General features: G+C 42.7%; 1 protein-coding gene across 6 annotated transcripts in view; it reads left to right on the top strand.

Annotated features, from left to right (window-relative positions):
- Positions 1-22287, top strand: part of rapgef6 (Rap guanine nucleotide exchange factor 6) — a 260059-nt gene that overhangs the window by 165323 nt on the left and 72449 nt on the right. For all 6 annotated transcript variants that reach the window (XM_008104747.3, XM_008104745.3, XM_008104746.3 and 3 more), the window contains 7 exons: positions 7651-7831; positions 8831-8967; positions 10326-10484; positions 10899-11051; positions 11419-11583; positions 21061-21168; positions 21856-22059. In XM_008104747.3, coding sequence (XP_008102954.2) covers positions 7651-7831; positions 8831-8967; positions 10326-10484; positions 10899-11051; positions 11419-11583; positions 21061-21168; positions 21856-22059 — 1107 coding nt within the window. The remainder of the gene's footprint in view (positions 1-7650; positions 7832-8830; positions 8968-10325; positions 10485-10898; positions 11052-11418; positions 11584-21060; positions 21169-21855; positions 22060-22287) is intronic.

Genomic DNA, 22287 nt, shown 5'->3' with positions numbered 1-22287 from the left:
CCCAATGGGGACTCGGGGCGGCTTACATGGGGCCATGCCCAGAACAATACAATATAACAAAATATAATAGAACAACAAATCATAGCACATTAAACAACACAATAAAAGAAAATATACACTACATTAAACAAGGTCAAAGAACAATAAAACCAAGGGCGGGCCACATGAACACTAGATTAAAACTCGAGGTGAGAAAGGAAGTAGGGGTAAAAACCACAGAGGACAGGATCATAAAGTGGCGGTGCGATCTGGAGGACAAATATTGAAGGAGAGCAGCAAAAGGGATGTATGAAGTGATTACTCTCCAAAGGCACAACGGAAGAGCCATGTTTTCAGGTCTTTCTTAAAGTCTGCTAGTGTGGGGGCTTGCCTAATCTCACCAGGCAGTGAGTTCCACAATCGGGGGGCCACAGCAGAGAAGGCCCTCCCCCTTGTTCCCACAAGGCGGGCCTGAGATATTGGCAGTGGTGACAGGAGAGCCTCCCCTGACGATCGAAGGGATCGGGCAGGTTTATGATAGGAGATACGGTCACGAAGGTAGGTGGGTCCCAAACCGTTTAGGGCTTTATAAATGATGGTCTGCACCTTGAATTGGGACCGGAAAATAAACGGCAGCCAGTGGAGCTCCTTGAACAAGGGAGTGGATCTCTCCCTGTAACTCGCCCCAGTTATTAGTCTGGCCGCCGACCGCTGGACCAGTTGTAATTTCCGGGCCGTCTTCAAGGGAAGCCCCACGTAGAGTGCATTACAGTAGTCCAGTCTAGAGGTAACTAAGGCATGCACCACCGTGGTCAAGTCAGACTTCACGAGGTATGGTCTCAGTTGGCGCACAAGTTTGAGTTGTGCAAAGGCCCTCCCGGCCACCGCCGACACCTGCGCCTCAAGCATCAGCGCTGAGTCCAGGAGGACCCCCAAACTGCGGACCTGTGATTTCAGGGGGAGTGCAACCCCGTCCAGCACAGGCTGCCACCCAATACCCCGATCAGACGAGCGACTGACCAGGAGGGCCTCTGTCTTCTCGGGATTGATCCTCAGCTTGTTCCTCCTCATCCAGTCCGCCACAGCGGCCAGGCACTGGTTCAGCATCCGAGGGGCTTCCTTGGAGTTAGATGGAAACGAGTAGTGGATTTGCGTGTCATCTGCGTAGAGATGGCAACGCCCTCCAAAACTCCGGATGACCTCTCCCAGCGGTTTCATGTAGATGTTGAATAGCATGGGGGATAGGATAGACCCTTGCGGGACCCCACAGGTCAATGGCCAGGGGTCCGAGCAAGTATCCCCCAGCTTCACCATCTGGGAACGACCCTTCAGGAAGGACTGGAGCCACAGCAGAACCGTGCCACCAAGCCCCATCCCGGAGAGCCTCCCCAGAAGGATACCATGGTCGATGGTATCGAAAGCCGCTGAGATGTCCAAGAGAACCAGCAGGGTCACACTCCCCCTGTCCAGCTCCCTGCGGAGGTCATCCACCAAGGTGACCAAAGCCGTCTCAGTACTGTGCCCAGGCCTGAAGCCAGACTGTGAGCAGTCCAGAAAATCAGTGTCATCGAGGAATTCCTGGAGCTGCGTGGCAACCACCCGCTCCAGAACCTTGCCCAGAAACGGGAGGTTGGAGATTGGTCTGTAGTTGTTACATACAGATGGGTCCAGGGAGGTCTTTTTTAATAGCGGTTTTACCACCGCCTGCTTAAAGCAGGATGGAACTGTCCCCTGACCCAAGGAGGCATTTATAATAGCCACAAACCAATCCAACAACCCATCTTTGGCCAGTTTAACCAGCCAAGAAGGACAAGGATCCAGAGCGCAAGTGGTCGCCCTCACAGACCCAAGAATCCCCTCCACGTCATCAGGAAGAACAAGTCGGAAAGAATCCCACAAAATCGGACAGACAGGTACCTCGGTTACCTCCGCTGGAACTACAGTTAAGCTGGAGTCCAACTCACGGCGTATCTGAGCAACTTTGCCTGCAAAATGGTGCGCGAAATCGCTGCACCGAGTTGCCAGGTCATTGGGAAGCCCCTGGGTCTCAGGAGGCCGCAGGAGCTCCCCAACAACTCGGAACAACTCCGATGGCCTATTGGCCGCAGACGCTATGCGGGCAGTCGTGAAAGCTTTCCTGGCTGCTCGCAAAGCCACGGAGTAAGCCTTAATAGCGGCTTTAGCCCGTGCTTGGTCAGACACATCCTGAGATTTCCTCCAGATGCACTCTAGTCCCCTCCTCGCACACTTCATCACAGCCAGCTCCTCAGTGAACCAAGGAGTCGACGTGCCTCTACGCAGCGAGAGAGGACGTTCGGGAGCGATCGTGTCAAGTGCCCTTGACAGCTCACTATTGTAGTGATCAGCCAGGACATCGACAGGATCACCAGTCTCCAGAACAGGAAGATCCCCAAGAGACCTCAGGAGTCCATCCGGATCCATCAGCCTCCTGGGGCGGACCATCTTAGTGGGTCCACCACCCCTGCGGAGGTTAGAAGACACGGCGAAACTTAAACAGATCAGATGATGGTCAGACCATGACAATGGAAGAATATTTTGCTCTTCCACTCTGACTGTCCCACTGTCCACAATAAAGACAAGGTCCAGCGTGTGTCCCGCCTGATGAGTGGGCCCAGATATAACTTGAGTCAGCCCCATGGTCGTCATGGCAACCATGAAATCCTGAGCTGCACTTGTCAATGTGGTCTCGGCATGGATGTTAAAGTCTCCCAAAACTATGAGTTGTTGGGAGACGAGGGCCGAATTGGAGACCACTTCTGCTAGCTCAGACAGAGAGACTGCTGGGTCGCGGGGTGGACGGTACACCAGCAGAATCCCCAAGCTGTCTCGGGCTCCCACCTTCAAGAAGACACACTCAAACCTTGAAGATTGTGGAACGGCGCATCTGATCAGGGCGATGGACTGCCGAAAGATCACCGCGACTCCTCCTCCCTGCCCCCCAGCCCTGGCCTGCTGATGCACCCCGAAACCTGGTGGACACAGCTGGGTGAGATTCACCCCACCCAGCTCGTCCAACCACGTCTCGGTGATGCATGCCAGATCCGCCCCCTCATCCAGGATCAAATCCTGAATGACAGCTGTCTTACCGTTGACGGATCTGGCGTTCAAAAGCAGAACCTTAAGACCGGGGGGTCTGTCATGGAGACTACTACACCTATTCCTCTCCAGGGTCGCAAGAATTCTGTTGCGCTTCTCCCTGGGCAGCAAGTGACCGATCTTCCTCCTCCCCCACACCACCTCGATGGTGCCCCACCCGTGTGACCCCTCTTTCCCCTGGTGGATTGGCTGATTGAGGTTGCCTTCTGAAGGGGTTAGTCAGCTGTCCAAAGATGGAGAGCCTCCAAATCTACTTGTTTGTCTAGGGAAAGAGCCCATCTCCACTGGTCGGAGAGAAAAGGAGTAATCTGACATGGAATCATCTGACGTGGAAAGGGGACTGAACAGGGGTAGCGTCTGTCGGCGGGATTGGGAGTTGAAGCAGGCAGGACTCGAAATTGGGGAGGGAGTCTCAAAATGGAACTCTGAGAAGGGGGCCAACACCGGCGAACATTCAACCCCATTGTTGGACATTATTGAATCTTGTATATCAGATTTCAGCCCGATGACCAAAGGGCGGATCAATGGGTCTACTAATACCCTTCTAAGAGTGATGCCCCACTGTTGTAATTTGGGCCCAAGTGAGAACAATTCCTCCACTAACAATCTGTCTTCCAGTCTAAGAAGAAGACACGAGGAACGGTTCCGGGATTGATAATCTCTATGAAGCCAGTCAGTAGTCCTGATCTTCACTTCCGACCAGCTTACAGATAGAATTTGTGATAGAGATATCTGGACCGCTCTCTTAGATGTCCATCTGCCTCTGTTCAGTAGTGAGTCTGAAACTTCCACTGCCACATTGTTTGTTTGTAGCAGATGTTGAAAATTGCAGGGAGTGTCCAGAGATTGTCCAAACAATTCAGATGTTAAAGAGTTGTTTGTCCTCTGCAAGACTCTGCTAGTCTCCTTCCAACCATCCCTCCCCTGTCCCTCCCTCCCAGGCACAAACCCCTCCCCTCCCCTAGCAACTTCAGATCCTAGCCTACTGGCTACCTTCTGCCCCTCCAGCCTCTTCCTTCCCTAGCCTTCCAAAGTACTTGTTTCCTCATCAATGTTAATAAAACTGGCTGGTACAGTTGTTGTAATGTCCATAGGAGTAGAGTTTTTCACAATCAGGGAAATTCCTTTAAAAAGATGGTCAATTTTCTTGCTCAGTATCTCCATCTGATGTAAAACCGTACTGAACGATTTCCCCAGAAGATCACATAGTGAGTCTGAAACTTCCACTGCCACATTGTTTGTTCGTAGCAGATGTTGAAAATTGCAGGGAGTGTCCAGAGATTGTCCAAACAATTCAGATGTTAAAGAGTTGTTTGTCCTCTGCAAGACTCTGCTAGTCTCCTTCCAACCATCCCTCCCCTGTCCCTCCCTCCCAGGCACAAACCCCTCCCCTCCCCTAGCAACTTCAGATCCTAGCCTACTGGCTACCTTCTGCCCCTCCAGCCTCTTCCTTCCCTAGCCTTCCAAAGTACTTGTTTCCTCATCAATGTTAATAAAACTGGCTGGTACAGTTGTTGTAATGTCCATAGGAGTAGAGTTTTTCACAATCAGCGAAATTCCTTTAAAAAGATGGTCAATTTTCTTGCTCAGTATCTCCATCTGATGTAAAACCATACTGAACGATTTCCCCAGAAGATCACATAGGTAAGAGAGATCATTATTCCTCAGAGTTTCCTGCATACTTATTTCCTATAACCTTCCAAAAAGCCTTCCTATAGTAAACCACTCTTGACCTTCAAAAATTCAAAGTTGACACACCGTTCCTACTGCCTATTTCAGTCAAACTTTCAATCAACAATATATCAACAAACATACACAAACCATCAATCACATTCCAAAACCATCAGTTCAGCAATCAATTAAACTCAAGGTGCTCTCAAATCCTATGTGATCACTTCCTATGATCTTTAATACCAGTCTCGCAAACCCACTTCCTATCACAGTCAAATATTTCCTCCCCTGTTAAATTAAATTAAAACTTTCTCACTCCCACATTTAAAACTAAAATAAAAATCAAAGAAAGGAAAAAAATTAAATTAAAAAAAAAAAGGTAAGGGCTACGATGGCAAGCTGCACTGTAATCGGATGGTAGACAGTGTAGGGACTTCTGGCGCTGCTCACCCCTCCCAGGTCAGTAATGTTGCTGAATAGCTTGATGGTTGACCAGACACCTGATGGCGCGCAGCTGGAACTCTTGCCGCCTCCCGGGACAGCGAGGTGGCGCGTTGGGCCCAAGGAGGGCAAAGGCCTTTGGAAGAAGATCTGCTAGGCTCTTCGGCCACCTCCCGGAACGGCGAGGTGGCTCAGTGGTCCAACAGCTGCAGCCCACGGCAAAGACTGGAACTTCTGCAGCCTCCCGGGACGATGAAGTGAGACGTTGGGCCCAGAAAAGCGAGTGCCTGCTGGAGAGGGCTGGCTGAGTTCTTCAGCCACTTCCCAGTGGTCTAACGTCCGCTCAGCAACAGCCCATGGCAAAAGACTGGGGCTCCTGCTGCCTCCTGAGATGACAAGGCAGCACTTTGGGCTCAGGAGAGCGAGAGCCTGCTGAGAAGGACCAGCTCTGCTGGGAAGGGTCGGCTGAGCTCTTCGGCCACCTCCCGGAACGGCTCGGTGGCCTAGCAGCTGATCAGCAGGGAGGGAGGGAGCCACCTCCCAGGACGGAGAGATGGCTCGTAAAGTCAGCAGCCTCCCAAACAGCAGCGTGCCGAAGGAGCAGAGCTCCTGTCACCTCCGGAGCAGATGGAACAGATGCAAAGAAGCAAAGAGGCGAAGGAAGGAGGGAAACAGGGAGGGCAGGGAGCGAGAAGTCTCTCTCAGCCAAATTAATGGCGGCCGTGCCCCATCTTACCCTCCAGATCTTCTTTTCTCTTCGCCTACCTAATCCTCCTGAATTCCTCTGGGATCCACCCTCATTCTAGTCCCTCGGAAGGTTGAAGGGATGCTCAGATTCAAATTGAGCTGAGGGGGGACCAGGCAAGGAACTATTAGAGCAGATAGAATATTTTGCTTCTCAGAGCTCCGTACGAGGCTTATTGCCGTACGAGGCTCAAAGGCTTTCATTGCTGGAATCACTGGGCTGCTGTGAGTTTTCCGGGCTGTATGGCCATGTTCCAGAAGCATTATCTCCTGGCATTTCACCCACATCTGTGTTAGGCATCCTCAGAGGTTGTGAGGTCTGTTGGAAACCAGGCAGGTGGAGTTTATATATCTGTGGAATGTCCAGGGTGGGAGAAAAAAACTCTTGTCTGCTGGAGGAGAATGTGAATGTTGCAGTTAATCACCTTGATTAGCATTTGATGGCCTTGCAGATTCAAGGCCTGGCTGGGGGAATCCTTTGTTGGGAGGTGTCAGCTGACCCTTATGGTTTCCTGTCTGGAATTCCCCTGTTTTCTGAGTGGTGTTCTTTATTTACTGTCCTGATTTTAGAGGGTTTTTAAAAAAACAAAAAACAAAACAAAACTGGTAGCTAGATTTTATTCATTTTCATTGTTTTCTTCTTTCTGTTGAAATTGCTCACATACTTATGGTTTTCAGTGGCTTCTCTGTGTAGTCTGACATGGTGGTTGTTAGAGTGGTCCGGCATTGCTGTGTTCGCAAATAATATGCTGTGTCCAGGTTGGTTTATCAAGTGCTCTGCTATGGCTGACTTCTCTGGTTGAGTTAGTTTGCAGTGCCTTTCATGTTCCTCGATTTGTATTTGGGCAATGCTGCGTTTGGTGGTTGCTATGTAGACTTGTCCACAGCTGAATGGTATATGATAGTTTCCTGCAGAGTTGAGAGGATCCCACTTGTCCTTTGCTGAACATAGCATTTTTTAAATTTTCTTAGTGAGTCTGTAGATAGTTTGTAGATTGTGTTTCTTCATCAGCTGCCTGTGCGGTCAGTGGTTCCCTTGATGTATGGTAAGAACACTTTCCCTCTGGGTGGATCTTTGTCTTTACTCTCGTGGTTTGTTCTTGGTCTTGCAGTTCTTCTGATGTCTGTATCCATTGGTCTGTAGAGCCCAGTTTTTTTTTATGGAGTCAGTATGGTGTAATTCAAATCAGTATTATTTTGTTTGCTTCCAGAAGCACTAATGTTAAGAACAAGGTTCCTTTACACTTAGAATCTTGATAATCCATGTGGTCTTTGATTTATTGCCTAATCAAGGACCTCCATGTTGTCTGTAGAACTCAGGAAGAAGTCACATATTTTCAAATAACAAAAAATACGAAAGCTAGTATGATGTGCAAAACAATGTTTGTCATGACATAAAATGTCACAGTTTGCTTTTCCAAATATTGTAGCTAGAATATAATGTATGCCTTTGTCTTTTGAATTATAATTAAGTTCAGGTGAAATATTGTTGTTTTTCTCTACTTGCATTTGTTCAAAATTGATACGCCACTAAAGCTAGGGAGTATAACTTGCCTGCCCACAGGGCTGCTTCAGGCTGGATGATAGAAGCTGTTCACCCAGAAAATGAATTATAGGCGCAAAGCAAAGTACCTTATGCCACATTGTATGTATTCAGTGTTCAACAACCTGAAGATAAATTACTGATTTTGTGTACAGGCTACAGAAAGTGAAATGGGAGATGTAGATTTAACTGGTCTCCCAGAAGCACCAGTAGATTCTGAAGATGATGAAGAAGAAGATGAAGACATTGATAGAACGTCAGATCCCTTGCTGGGTCGAGACGTTGTACGGGAGTGCCTTGAAAAGGAACCTGCTGACAAAACAGATGATGACATTGGTGAGAAGTAGAAACCTTTTTTCTATTCATAGAGTTCAGCATTAACTTAATGGATGGTTTATCATAATTTGCAGGCTCTTAGTTTAGATGTTAATGGCATGAGAATAAGTTAAAAACAGTAATGCAATGACTTGCATATACCCACAAATGGGAACTGAATTTTCCAGGTGACAGTTTATATGCAGATTAGCACCCGAATAAGTAGAACGGTATCAGCAAACTAGGAGACGCCCCAGAGTTTTATGAACACAAAATACCTATAGAATGGGTGGCTCAAAATAACCCAGACTTTTTGTTCTTAGTTGGGGTGGGGTGGGGGGGGTGGGAGAGAGACTCTGGCTGACAGTTGGGGCAGCGGTAGGAATAGAAAGCAAAAGTGCTGGTGAGTGAAATTGGAGTATCTTGGATGAGAATGTGGCTAGCTGGATCGCTAAGCATAATTGTTCTACTATGTAGCATTTTATTTTTGATCTCAATTAATATATATCGCAAATGCATACTCTTATACAAATGTATCTGTGCATCACATTAATGTTACTGTTTGTGTAAAATACATAAGTAATATAAAACAGACACCTATTAGAAGAAGCACCCAGAAAACTTGCCAAGCCAGGATTGCAGATCTGAGTTCTCTAATACGGCTTACTTATTTGCATCCTTCTCTAAGAAGTGTGGAGGGAATATTAGAATATCAACACTATGTTAGAGCCAAAGAACTGGGAGCAATAGAAAAATAGTTCTATAGCAGTTTTCATGTTTCTATTTGTGCTAAGGCTTTCACTTTCATGTGGGGCAGGAGTGGAGAAGACACCCTATTCACATAGGTATCATTTAACTCAATCCATAGAACAGATCTTACTAAAATTAAGTAACACAGAACTACAAAAAAACAACCCCATAGAAATGCAAAATAAAGAATAAGTAATACCTATTTCCACATAGAGTAGTAGTGCATTGCCTTATTTTATTTCTAACACATATTTATTTTTCTTTGGCTAGAACAATTACTAGAATTCATGCACCAGCTTCCTGCTTTTGCAAACATGACTATGTCTGTAAGACGAGAACTGTGCTCAGTGATGATATTTGAAGTGGTAGAACAAGCTGGAGCTATCATTCTTGAAGATGGACAAGAAGTAAGTACTGTGTAATGGTATAGGCATTTTGCTTTGTTAATAATAATAATAATAATAATAATAATAATAATAATAATAATAATAAAACTTTATTTTTATACCCTGCCTCCATCTCCCAGAAGAGACTCGGGGCAGCTTACATGGGGCCAAGCCCAGGGGGTTGCAATCATTGCAGGTAAAACACATCCAAGTAAAATACAGAACCCTGTAGAACATAATAAAATAACAATCACATCAAAAGTAACACAAATAGTTAAAAACCTGAGCAAGCTCATAAAAGCGAACTGGGCCAATGAAAGTGCATAGAGTGAGGATTGTAAACTAGAGAGTGAAGTAGGTAACCCAACTGCTATAATTGGTAAGGGGCTTGGGATGAGGTAAACATAGGAGCTATTTCCAGCTGAAGGAGTAGAATAAAGTGCAACAGATATGGTATTGATCACAAGGACAAGCCCTGTCATGAAGGCAAGGAATCATTCACCAAAGGCCTGCTGGAAAAGCCAGGTTTTTAGGCACTTCCTAAAAATTAGGAGGGTAGGTGATTGCCTAATCTCCCTGGGGAGTGAGTTCCAGAGCTGGGGGAGCCACCACGAAGAAGGCCCTTTCCCTCGTCCCCACCAACCGCGATTGTGACGTTGGTGGGACTGGGAGGAGTGCCTCCCCGACAATCAAAGAGGTTGTGCAGGTTCATGGGAGAGATGCGGTCATGAAGGTAGGCGGGTCCCAAACCATTTAGGGCTTTGTAGGTGATAACCTGCACCTTGAATTGGGCTCGGAAAATAAACAGCAGCCAATGGTGCTCCATAAACAGGGGGGTTAACCTCAGGTGTTTTTCGCAGTCATTCGAAAAGGACAAACACTTCAATAGTGTTAATAGAAAATGCAGGAGGCCATAACCATCTCAATGCCCATATATGTTATCTGGAGCTTTCTAGTGCCCAGTGGTTAATGGGTGCTACTGTCCAAGTCTTCAGGACCATTACTAGTATAAGCCTTTCAAATTCATGTTCCTGTCCCTTCGATGTGGCTTCCATAATATCTTTGCCAGACATTTTACACCCTGTCCAAAATGACATATCATGAAGGCATTTGCAAAATCACATGAAATACCATGCATCTTTTTGCAAATCTTTGAGGGCTCAGTTTCACTTTAAAACACACTTATTTTTTGGAGCGCACACTGCAGATTGTCATATATTTATGGTTACCCAAATTGTTACACCATTATCGCAAGGGCACATGAAGCGTCCATTAAGATATCATAGTGATGGTTGAGACAATTTGATGATTGGTAAGGTGACTGAGATAACTGTCCTTATGTTTTTTGTTTTGTTTTTTTTTTTGTTTTTTTTTTGTAGCTGGATTCTTGGTATGTTATTTTAAATGGCACTGTTGAAATTAGCCACCCAGATGGGAAAACAGAAAGTCTCTGTATGGGAAATAGCTTTGGAATTACTCCCTCTCTGGAAAAGCAGTACATGAACGGTGTGGTTAGGACCAAAGTAGATGATTGCCAGGTAAGATGACTTAGTAGCAAAATATTATGTGATTTTGAATCTTGTCATTAAATAATCTGTTTCACATTTAATCATTCTGAATTGAACAACTTACTTGTTTGTGAACCATTAATAACCCTTTGCTCACATTATCTGTTTGACGGAAGGGAAATCTGTATATTGCATTTTGTTTTTGTTTTTTTTGTTGTTGTTTTTTACAATTGAGTGATAGCTAGAGTTTTCTTAAATGAAATCAGCATAGAATCTAAGAAAACAAGGTATTGAGCTCAAAATGCAGTCTAAATGTTGTCTAATATGACAGTAGCCTTATGTGAAATGTTTTACTGTGATTGTATTACCCAAGTCCAGGCTTTTAAGCCAGTGGATTTAAAAATAATATTTCTTGTATGTTAATTGTTTGTTACTTTCGAATAGTTTGTGTGTATAGCGCAGCAGGACTATTGGCGAATTCTGAACCATGTAGAAAAAAATACACATAAAGTTGAAGAAGAAGGAGAAATTGTTATGGTGAAGGAGCACAGAGAGCTGGATCGCAGTGGAACCAGGAAAGGACACATTGTTATTAAGGTGATTTTAAACAAAACCTTGTGAAAGATTTATCCATCTCTCCATGTGTATAATTGTTGAGTATTTATTACCTTTTAGCATAAAAAATCATTGGTATAACTCAAATAATTATATGTTATAGAAGGATGTGTCCTTGGGTAATTAGGAAGAATAGGGTATTTCATTTTTTTTAGAAACACTGATCTCTTATGTGCTGTTGCATGAATCTCCAGAAGATATTTTGAAAAGAAGTATTTGTTTCAAGTGGAATTTAGAAATTGAGTTTACGTATTCTATTTCCTATGTATATTGTCTAATATTGTGAACTGATGATGCCTAGTCTTATGAAAAATGGTATGCATTTGCTCATTTCAATTTATTCTTTAAGGCAATACCAGAACGCCTCATTATGCATTTAATTGAGGAACACTCTATTGTGGATCCAACATACATTGAAGACTTCCTCTTAACATACAGAACATTTTTGTCAAGCCCTCTGGAAGTTGGGGACAAGCTGCTGGAGTGGTTTCAAGTAGACAGCCTTAGGGACAAGGTTGGTTCTGATGCAAAAAAATTAGTTAACTTTTTTGTCCTTGAAGTTTATCTGCACTTTCTGATATACAGTACAAGTTACAATACTATGAAACAATAGGATATCATTCGAAAACAAGCTCACTGAATAAAATCTGTAATAACAATAACTTATATTCATTTTTATTCATAGTTCTTGAGGATAGGCAATATTTTAAATGAAAATAATCTTTTTGCGATCCTCCTTTATTTTTTGCATAGATGCTTGATCCTGGCTACATTTCATTATGAAAGACCCTGGAATTCTTATTAACTATTATTTTAAATAAATAAAATTGACTGTATGCACTTTTAATCCAATTAAGCATTTACCGTATATACTTCAGTATAAGCTGACCTGAATATAAGCTGAGGCACGTAATTTTACCATAAAAACTGGGAAAACTTATTGACTCAAGTATAAGCTGAGGGTGGGGAATGCAGCAACTACTGGTAAATTTCAAAATCAAAATAGATACCAATAAAATTACATTGAGGCATCAGTAGGTTAAATGTTTTTGAATATTATTTAACATATTTCAAAGAAAAACAGTAAACTAGCTCTGTAAGTGGAAATGTAGGTTCAACAAAACCAATATGGTATCAACAATAACTTTATAACAACAACAACAACAACAATAATAATAATAAACTTCATTTGTATCCTGCTCTCCGCATGGGGGCTTAGGCCGGTTTCCAACATAGTAAAAGGCAAACATTCAATGCCTATATAAACAATGAAAAGCTAGATATAGATCTATAATTAAATATATTGATTTCACATATGCATTTTCCCCTAAAATGCTTGAAAATGCTCTCTCTATATATATGCATTTTCCTCCTGCAATATTTGCAAGCCCTATTTATCTATGTTTATATCCATCTAGACATCTCTCTCATATGTGTGTGTGTATGTGTGTGCAATTCCAGCTGTAATATTTGCAAGCCCTATATATTTATATTCATATATATATCTAGACATCTCTCTTTCTATAGAAAATTATATCTATATAGGACTTGCAGGGACTTGCAAACATGTAAGGTGAAAATTCATATATAAAATTAATGTATACATATAGATACAGATATACAGGTACATGAAAATCTCTAGATATCTATATGTATATAGGATTTGCAAAGACCTGCAAACATATGAAGGGGAAGTTCATATATAAAATTAATGTATTTCTAGGGGGAAAAAAATCTATATATTGTTTACAAGCTTTGGGATGTGCAATTGCCCAAGGTAGAAATGTAAACAAAGCCCCCCCCCCAAAAAAAACTTTGGCCTCTTTTCTCCTCCCCTTTCCCACCTCTTTTATTCCTCCTTTTTTTCAAACTCTAAAAGTAGCCAGAAAGGGGTTTTTCAAACCTCCCTCCCCCTCCTCACAAAAAACCCACCCCATTTTTGATTCCTTAGGAATAAAAAGTAATACACACCTTCTGTTGGTGACTTTTGCAAAGGTAGGGCTTTTTTTCTTTTGTAAACAGATCTGGGGAAAGAGTGGAATAGATATTGCTTCTTCCCCACCAGAAATAAAACTGACTCAAGTTGACCAGGAAGCTGAAGGGGAAAAAGGGATATCTCTAGTTTAGATTTTTTTTTTCTCCTCTGCAAGTTCAGGAAATTGGGTGGGTGTGAAAGAGAGCCATATAAACAAGGAGGAAATTAATTATATCTCCTTTCCCTCTTTCCCTCTCTTTTGACTCAAACAGTTCTTACAATAATAATAGTAGTAATAATAATAATAATAATAATAATAATAATAATAATAATAATCCTGCAAATTTGCAAGAGTCTCTCGTTTTCTTCCTCTTCCAGCCATGCAGTCTTTTTCTTCTTCCTGGCTTGCAAGGGTTTCTTTCATTCACTCACCTTTCCCTTTTGAAAATATTCTCTTCTTGTCTCTCTCTCTCTCTCTCTCTCTTTAAAGAAAATGACGCCAGTCTGGGAGGAGAAGTGGAGGAGGAAGGTTTTGGAAAAGAAAACACACTGCTACCTGGCTTGACCTTGACCCCATTATAAGCCAAGGGAGGCTTTTTCAGCCCAAAAAAGAGATTAAAAACTCTTTCGATTATATACAATAGCTTGTAGAATAGAATGCTAACTCATTGGCACAATTTGTTGAGCACACTAATAGCCTGCCGTTATTCATATACTTAGATGGATTTTTCTTCTAAAAAAAACCAAACCAAAACATTTATCACAAGCCAATTGCATTTCTACATTGTCTATTCCCAGATCTATATTCCCCTCATCCCAGCTCCATCATTCACATAGCTTTATACAAATACAACTTTATTAGTTCTGTTACTTCTAGTTATTATAATTATAACATAATTGTTATGGTATGTTTTTCTAATTGTTTATTTATTTATTTATTTACAACATTTATACCCCGCCCTTCTCACCCAAGGGGACTCAGGGCGGCTTACAAAAATTGGCAAAATTTAATGCCCAAATTGCAATCATAAAAACAAAACAATATAAACAGATCTGTTAATAACATTGTTAAAACACATTATAAAAACCTTAAAAACATATATATAATTAATTCCATTCATCCAAGATCCTCATGCTTCATCCTTAAATCAGGCCATGTCAACTTTGTCATTTACTCATCAAAAGCTTGGGCACATAACCATGTTTTCACGGCCCTTCTGAATCCCAGCAGGGTAGGAGCCTGTCGGATATCTCCAGGGAGGGCGTTCCACAGTCGGGGAGCCACCACCGAGAAAGCCCTGTCCCTTGTTCCCACCAGCCGCGCCTGTGAGGCAGGTGGGACCGAGAGCAGGGCCTCTCCAGATGATAATTGTTCATCCACAATTTTTCTTGGTTGTTCAGTCATTTAAACTTGTAGTTACTTTTATACATAAAGCTAATAAATAGCTTCCATGTATTTTCAAATAGATTTTCTTTTATTTATAGGTTAACTTTTTTGATGGGGCTATAGCCCGTATCCTATTTAACCAATTATTTATTGATAAATTCCAGGTTCTGACTACAGGCAGTCACCAAGTTATGAACAAGATAGGTTCCAGGTTTTCTTAACTTGAATTTGTTTGTAAGTCGGAACAGGTACATTTTTAAGTGCAACTCCAGCCAAACACACACACACACACACATATGTAATGTGCGCTTTTCCCATGGAATAAACAACAAAAGCACTGAATCAGATCACACCAGATTTGGCCGCAAAAGACATAATCATCCAATCTATGCTTTTCAATCAAAAAAACTAGAAAAATAAAGTCTAAATTACAGAGGATGAGGAAGAGCCAGTCAGAAGGTAGGCCCCGCCCCTTTTAGGCCTTCCTCACTTTGTGTCCTAGCAACCGCCTCAGCCACAATGCCTGAGGGTTCACTTAGGCCTCATCCACACTGCCTATAAAATACAGATTATCTGTTTTGAACAGGATTATATGGCAGTGTAGACTCAAGACCCTTCCACACACCTATATAACCCAGAATGCCAAGGCATATAATTTTATTTATTTATTTATATCATTGGTTTATAACATAATATATGAACAATGGGCATAGTGTTAAAAATGGTCAACCCACAGTATTTAAAACACCCCAAGCAAAACAGATTAAAACATCGCAAGTAAGAACAGTTAAAATCACACAATCCAAAAGCATCAATCCAAGATAATCCACAGTATCTGCTTTGAACTGGACTATCTTGAGTCCACACTGCCATATAATCCAGTTCATTGTGGATTTTATACAGTTGTGTAGAAGGGGCCTCATATAATCCAGTTCATAGCAAATAATATAAGATTATAAATATAAGATATAAAAATCACTGTGGTATAATAAAACAGAACAATATAATCTCTAAAATCAGGACAGTAAATAAAGAGCAACACTGAAAACGGGAATTCCAAACAGGAAACAATCAGGGCCAGCTAACACACCCCAACAAAGGATTCTCCCAGGGAGGAAGCTGAGGAGGGAGAAAAGTAGTGTGTGTATATTATCAGAGTAATTATTATCACTATTATTATTAATATTATTATTGTGTTGCTGTGAACCATGAAAATGAACATAATCTTGTTCCAAGTATTAAAAATCCTCCAAAATCAGAACAGTAAATAAAGGACAACACTCTGAAAGCAGGGGAATTCCAGACATGAAACAATCTGGGCCATCTAACAGCTGGCAACAAAAGATTCCTCAGGGAGGAAGCAGCCAGGCTTTGAAGCTCAAAGGCCATTTCATGCTAATTATTCTGCCTAATTGCAGTATTCATACTTGCCTCCAACAGATAAAAAAAAAAGGAACAACCAGAAATATTGTATATTCACAAGCTTTAGGAAATAACATATACTAACTACCACCAATTCCTCAATACCTTATTTCCCATACCACCCAACTTTGACACAGCAACACATATATAGGCTTTGGATGGTATTGGAAAGGGTTAACTCCCCTGTGGTGTTTGTTTTGCTGTCTGTGTCCATGTTCAGAAGATTTCACCTCCCTTTCTATCCCTGTGATAATTGGATTTTGAAATAACTGCCATGTTATGGAAACAAAGATTGGTGATAAAGCTTCAGTGGTGTCACCTTTTCTCCATGATAACTCTTTCAGAAGTGAATTCCCCTTTCTGGGGTTAGATTTTTCTCATTTCCTGTTGTCTCAGCCCCATTCTTAATTATGAGTTGTTCATAGGTCAGATGTTTGTGACTCAGGAATTGCCTGTATTTCGAATCGTGCATAAGTAATGTAAGATTTTTAATTACCATATCCTTAAACTTCCTTTAGGAGAGTTCTTTAGGAGAGCTCTCCTGAAATATATTGTTTTCCCCAATATTTGGCTTATCCGTGATAGAACGTCATCCCAGAATCTTCATAGTTTGGGGCATGTTAGCCATATGTGACTCCAATCCCCTATTTCTCTACACTTCATCATAGTAAAGGGATTCCATTATTAATTCTATATAGTTTAAGTGGATAATAGTAAAATCTAGGCATAATTTTCAAAGTATTTTCTCTCAGTTGTGCTGAAATTGATTTATACAATTAAATATCATTGTTTCCCTTCTATTTTAAATCCTGGATGTGATTCCCTAGATCTAATCTCAATCCATTTAATGTTCCGAATTTTACTTCCTGAATTATCCTACGTAGTTTTGAAACTTGCAGTTTGGTTTGATTTGATTTATCATTAGATTGATTAAAATAATATTAGTTCTCTTGGGGGACCTGTTTCCTGATTATATTTTTCTGAAATGTATTTATTTGTATCAGTTACCACTAAGATTGATTAATTGGTTTTAATTTATTTTTATTGTCCCGCTTGAATAAATTTCCCAGTAAAAAGAGATCATTTAAATTGACTATATTTATCTTCATGTTTAAAAAAATGATGTTCTAAAAATGGACAGAGGGCCCACTTGCCCTCTCCCTGCTTGCCCCCTCGCTCACCAGCTCTCGCCAACCCCACTCACCACCCCTCCCCCTACTCGACACCCGAAGTGTCCCATCCCCCCCGCCCTCCAGTTTGGGCACTCAATTTCCAAAGGATTCAGCCTCACTGCCATATACTAATCAAGTCCTTAGTAAAAGGGTCTAACTTAGTAAAACTCAGTAAAACTAACTCAGTAAAGGTGGCTGCGGTGGCGCAACGGGTTAATCCGCTAAGCTGCAGAACTTGCTGATCAGAAAGTCAGCAGTTCGAATCTGTAGACAGGGTGAACTCACATTGTTACCTCTAGCTTCTGCCAGCCTAGCAGTTCAAAAACATGCAAATGTGTGTAGATTAATAATAATAATAATAATAATAATAATAATAATAATAATAATAATAACTTTATTTTTATACCCCGCCTCTATCTCCCCAAAGGGGACTCAGGGCGGCTTACATGGGGCCAAGCCCGAATAAAAACAGTAGCAGTATAAAACACAGCAATAGACAAAAACATGCACAATAAAAAAAATTAAACATTAGCCAATAAAAAACAAGAACTAATAAAAACATGGATTAAAACTGAGAGATTGTAAAAGTAGACTGGGTAAGGTGCACCATATAAATATTGTAAACACGAGGTGACTGATAAAGTGCTGCAAATTCTTGGAAGTGCAAATTGGGATGGGAATAGATCCTTTGTCTATATCGAGTTGACAAAGGTAAAAAGTGCAAACCGGTACAAGAATGGTCACAGATACAGATTGCTTCTGGATTAGCAATCTTTATCTAAAGGCTTGAGTAAAGAACCAGGTTTTCAAGCTCTTTCTGAATGTTACTAGGGTGGGGGCTTGCCTGATTTCCCTGGGGAGCGAGTTCCAGAGCCGGGGGGCCACCACAGAGAAGGCCCTCTCGTCCCCACCAACCGTGCTTGTGACGGAAGTGGGAGCGAAAGGAGGGCCTCCCCTGACGAACGAAGAGATCGTGCAGGTTCGTAGGGGGGAGAGGCGATCACTAAGGTAGGAGGGTCCCAAACCGTTCAGGGCTTTGTAGGTGATCACTTGCACCTTGAATTGGGTCCGGAAGGTGAACGGCAGCCAGTGGAGCTCCTAAAGCAGGAGGGTTGACCGCTCCCTATAATTTGCTCCAGTTAGAAGCAAGGCTGCCGAACGTTGAACTAGTTGGAGTTTCCGGGCCTTCAAGGGCAGCCTCACGTAGAGTGCATTGCAATAGTCCAGTCTAGAGGTAACTAAGGCATGGACCACCCTGGCCAGATCAGACTTCACGAGGTAAGGTCGCAGTTGGCGCACAAGTTTTAATTGTGCAAAGGCCCTCCCGGCCACCGCCGACACCTGAGCATCAAGCATCAGCGCTGAGTCCAGGAGGACCCCCTGGAGGACCCCCTGAACTGCGGACCTGCGCCTTCAGGGGGAGTGCGACCCCGTCAAGCACAGGTAGCCACCCAATACCTCGATCGGACATACGACTGACCTGGAGGACCTCTATCTTGTCGGGATTAAGCTTCAGCTTATTCGCCCTCATCCAGCCCATTACAGCTGCCAAGCACTGGTTCAGTATCTGGGGGGCTTCCTTGGAGTTCGGTGGAAAGGAGTAGTAGAGTTGAGTGTCATCTGCGTAGAGATGGCACCGAACTCCAAAACTTCGGATGACCTCTCCCAGCGGTTTCATGTAGATGTTAAAAAGCATGGGGGACAGAAGGGAACCTTGCGGGACCCCACAGGTCAATGGCCAGGGGTCCGAGCAGGTGTCCCCCAGCTTCACCAACTGGGAATGGCCCTCCAGGAAGGACTGAAGCCACGACAGAGCCGTGCCCCCAAGGCCCATCCCGGAGAGCCGTCCCAGAAGGATACCATGGTCGATGATATCGAAAGCCGCTGAGATGTCCAAGAGAACCAGCAGGGTCACACTCCCCCTGTCCAGTTCCCTGCGGAGGTCATCCACCAAGGCGACCAAAGCCGTCTCGGTACTGTGCCCAGGTCTAAAGCCAGACTGCGATGGGTCCAGAAAATCGGTGTCATCCAGGAAACCCTGGAGCTGCGAGGCAACCACCCGCTCCAGGACCTTGCCCAAGAAAGGGAGGTTCGAAATTGGTCTGTAGTTGTTTAGAATGGTCGAATCAAGGGAGGCCTTCTTCAATATGGGCCTCACTATGGCCTGTTTGAGGACAGATGGAAATTTGCCTTGATCCAAAGAGGCATTAATTATCATCACAAACCACTCTACCAACCCTCCTCTGGCCGATTTAATTAGCCACGAGGGGCAAGGGTCTGCAGAGCAAGTGGTCGCTCTCAACGCCCCAAGGATCCTGTCCACGTCATCCGGGCGAACAAGCTTAAACGAATCCCACAAGTTCGAACAGACAGGTGCCTCAGTTACCTCTTTTGGCATTGCAACAAAACTAGCATCCAAGTCGAAGCGAATCTGAGCGACTTTGTCTGCAAAGTGGTGCGCGAACTCGCTGCACCGAGTTGCCGAGTCTTCGGGTGCCCCTCCCCCCTCAGGAGTTGACCCGAAACAACTCCGATGGTCTGTTAGTTGCAGATGCTATGCGGGCAGTCGTGAAGGTCTTCCTGGCTGCCCGCAAAGCCGCGGAGTACGCCCTAATAGCGGCTCTAGCCCGTGCTCGGTCAGAAACGCTACAAGTTTTCCGCCAGTGGCACTCTATTCCCCTCCTCGAGCGCTTCATCACTGCCAGCTCCTCCGTGAACCAGGGAGCCAAAGTGACTCTTCTTAACGAGAGGGGACGTTCGGGGGCGATCATGTCAATTGCCCTGGACATCTCGCTATTGTAGCGATCTACCAAGGCATCGACAGGATCGTCAGCCTCCATGACAGGAAGATCCCCAAGAGACCTCAAGAATCCATCTGGATCCATAAGTCTCCTGGGGCGGACCATCTTAATGGATCCACCGCCCCTGCGGAGGTTTGAGGTCACAGTGAGTCTTAAACTGATCAGATGGTGATCGGACCATGACAACGGAAGAATATTTTGCTCTTCCACTCCGACCTCACCATCTGCCGCAACAAAAACCAGGTCAAGTGTGTGTCCAGCTTGATGAGTGGGACCAGATATCACTTGGGACAGTCCCATGGTCGTCATGGCGGCCATGAAGTCTTCAGCTGCACCAGTTAATGTGGCCTCGGCATGAATGTTAAAGTCCCCCAGCACTACCAGCCGCTGAGAGACCAACGTACTGCTTCAGTGCAGTCATGCCAGCCACATGACCAAGGAGGTGTCTACAGAGAACACCAGCTATTTGGCTTAAAAATGGAGATGAGCACCACCCCCCAGAGTCAGACTTGAATAGATTTAATGTCAAGGGGAAATCTTTACTTTTTAAAACTTCTCTTTAATTTAATTTATCTACAAACATACTAACCATTATACCTTTTGGTACTGTGTTTTTTTAAATGTGTACCCATGATATAGAGTTATTATTCTCAATGAATTTCCCTAGTTGAACTCGTTGAAATGCATCATTATATAGTTCCAAATTTGGTATTGCCAGATCTCTTCTTAAAGTGAGCATATTAAAAACTGTTAACAAAGCTTAAATATTTTTCTCTTGCAATACAATTCCCAATATATTTTGCTATGATTTAAAACTTACCTTATGAATTTTAGTGGGATTATACTGAATTAAACTTTTTAGGAAGAATATGTGCTGCTATTTGCCCAATAATTATAGTTGTAATTTAGTCCATTCCTTTTTTTGTATGTATATTACATTATTTTATCCTTTTTATAGATCAGATGAGATCATTTTTGTCAACAGGATTCCTAAATATTTAAATCCAAAAAAACTGATTGAAAAATTAGATGTACTTTTCAACTATAACTGCTCTTCTCTCTTTAGTAATAAGTAGTTTTTATTTTTAAAAAGCATTGGCAGCATTACTTTTTGAGCACAAAACTTTATTATGGATTTCGAATTAATGCTAAACTATGTTACATATTTTTATGTTTTACATATTTGAAAAGAGATTTTTTTCTTTTAGAAATCTTTATATTTTCTTGTTTATAGGTTACTCGAGTTGTACTGTTGTGGGTAAACAATCATTTTAATGATTTTGAAGGAGATCATGCCATGACACGATTTTTGGAAGAATTCGAAAGAAACTTGGAAAATGCAGTAAGAGCCAGTTAATTTACAGTTCAATTTTTTATCCCTTAAAAGAAACCTCTGTAAAAACAACTGTAATATACTTCAGTTTATTATTCTTTGTATTTCACTCAGAAGTTTATATAACCTAGAACAGTGGTTCTCAACCTGTGGGCCACCAGGTGTTTTGTCCTACAGTTCCCAGAAATCCCAGCCAGTTTACTAGCTGTTAGGATTTCTGGGAATTGAAGGCCAAAACACCAGGGAACCCACAGGTTGAGAACCACTGGGCTAGAGGTATAATGCTGCCTTATGGCATAGATCAGGAAAATAGGTTTGTGTAACCTGATCATTAGACATGTGCTATCTTTCAGTCTTTTCTTCATTTTCCAAATAATTTTATTAAACATTTACTAGGAAAGTAAGGGAAAGGGGGACAAAGGAAGGAAAATGAGAAATTTGGGGATAATAGATTAATTATTAGTTAGTTGCATCTTTATAAATGTCTGGTATGTCGCGAGGCGAAAACCGAGAGGATGAAGGTTGTTGAGGAATGAGAGTTCTTTTACAGTATTATCACTTTACAACAAGTCTTCATCTCTATTTCTTTAATACATATTACATAATATATTGAGGATTCTAACTATTTTAATTTTAAGTCAATTGGTTGTATCTTACTTTGTCTTCTCACATTGTCTCCTGGTCTCATATTTGCAGAAAATGAAGGGGCACCTCAGGTTACTAAACATTGCCTGTGCAGCAAAGGCAAAGTGGAGACAAATCACATTGCAGAAGCCTTCTCGAGATTCCCCACTTTATTTTGGCCTCCTTGGAGGAAGTGAAAAAGGATTTGGTATTTTTGTAGAGACAGTAGAATCGGGAAGCAAGGCTGCAGAAGCTGGACTTAAACGTGGGGACCAGGTAAAATAAAATGTTTCGTTATTTTGATCTTATATTTTTTATCTGCTTTTCTTACAAGAAATGCCTTCAGTCAAAGAAGAGCAAAGTAGTCCTCTTCTTTGTTGATGAAACCACAGTTTGCTATCACATCCAGACAACGTTAACCACCAACCACAGTTTGTGTACAGACCAGGATGAGATCCTTAATGTCGGGTTCTGGTTTGGGGTCAGAATCAAAACTGATCAGAT

The sequence above is a fragment of the Anolis carolinensis genome, chromosome 2, assembly GCF_035594765.1.
Source record: "Anolis carolinensis isolate JA03-04 chromosome 2, rAnoCar3.1.pri, whole genome shotgun sequence".
Lineage (NCBI taxonomy): Eukaryota > Metazoa > Chordata > Lepidosauria > Squamata > Dactyloidae > Anolis > Anolis carolinensis.
Note: the sequence above shows the minus strand (reverse complement) of the source record. Positions and strands in the feature narration are given on the sequence as shown.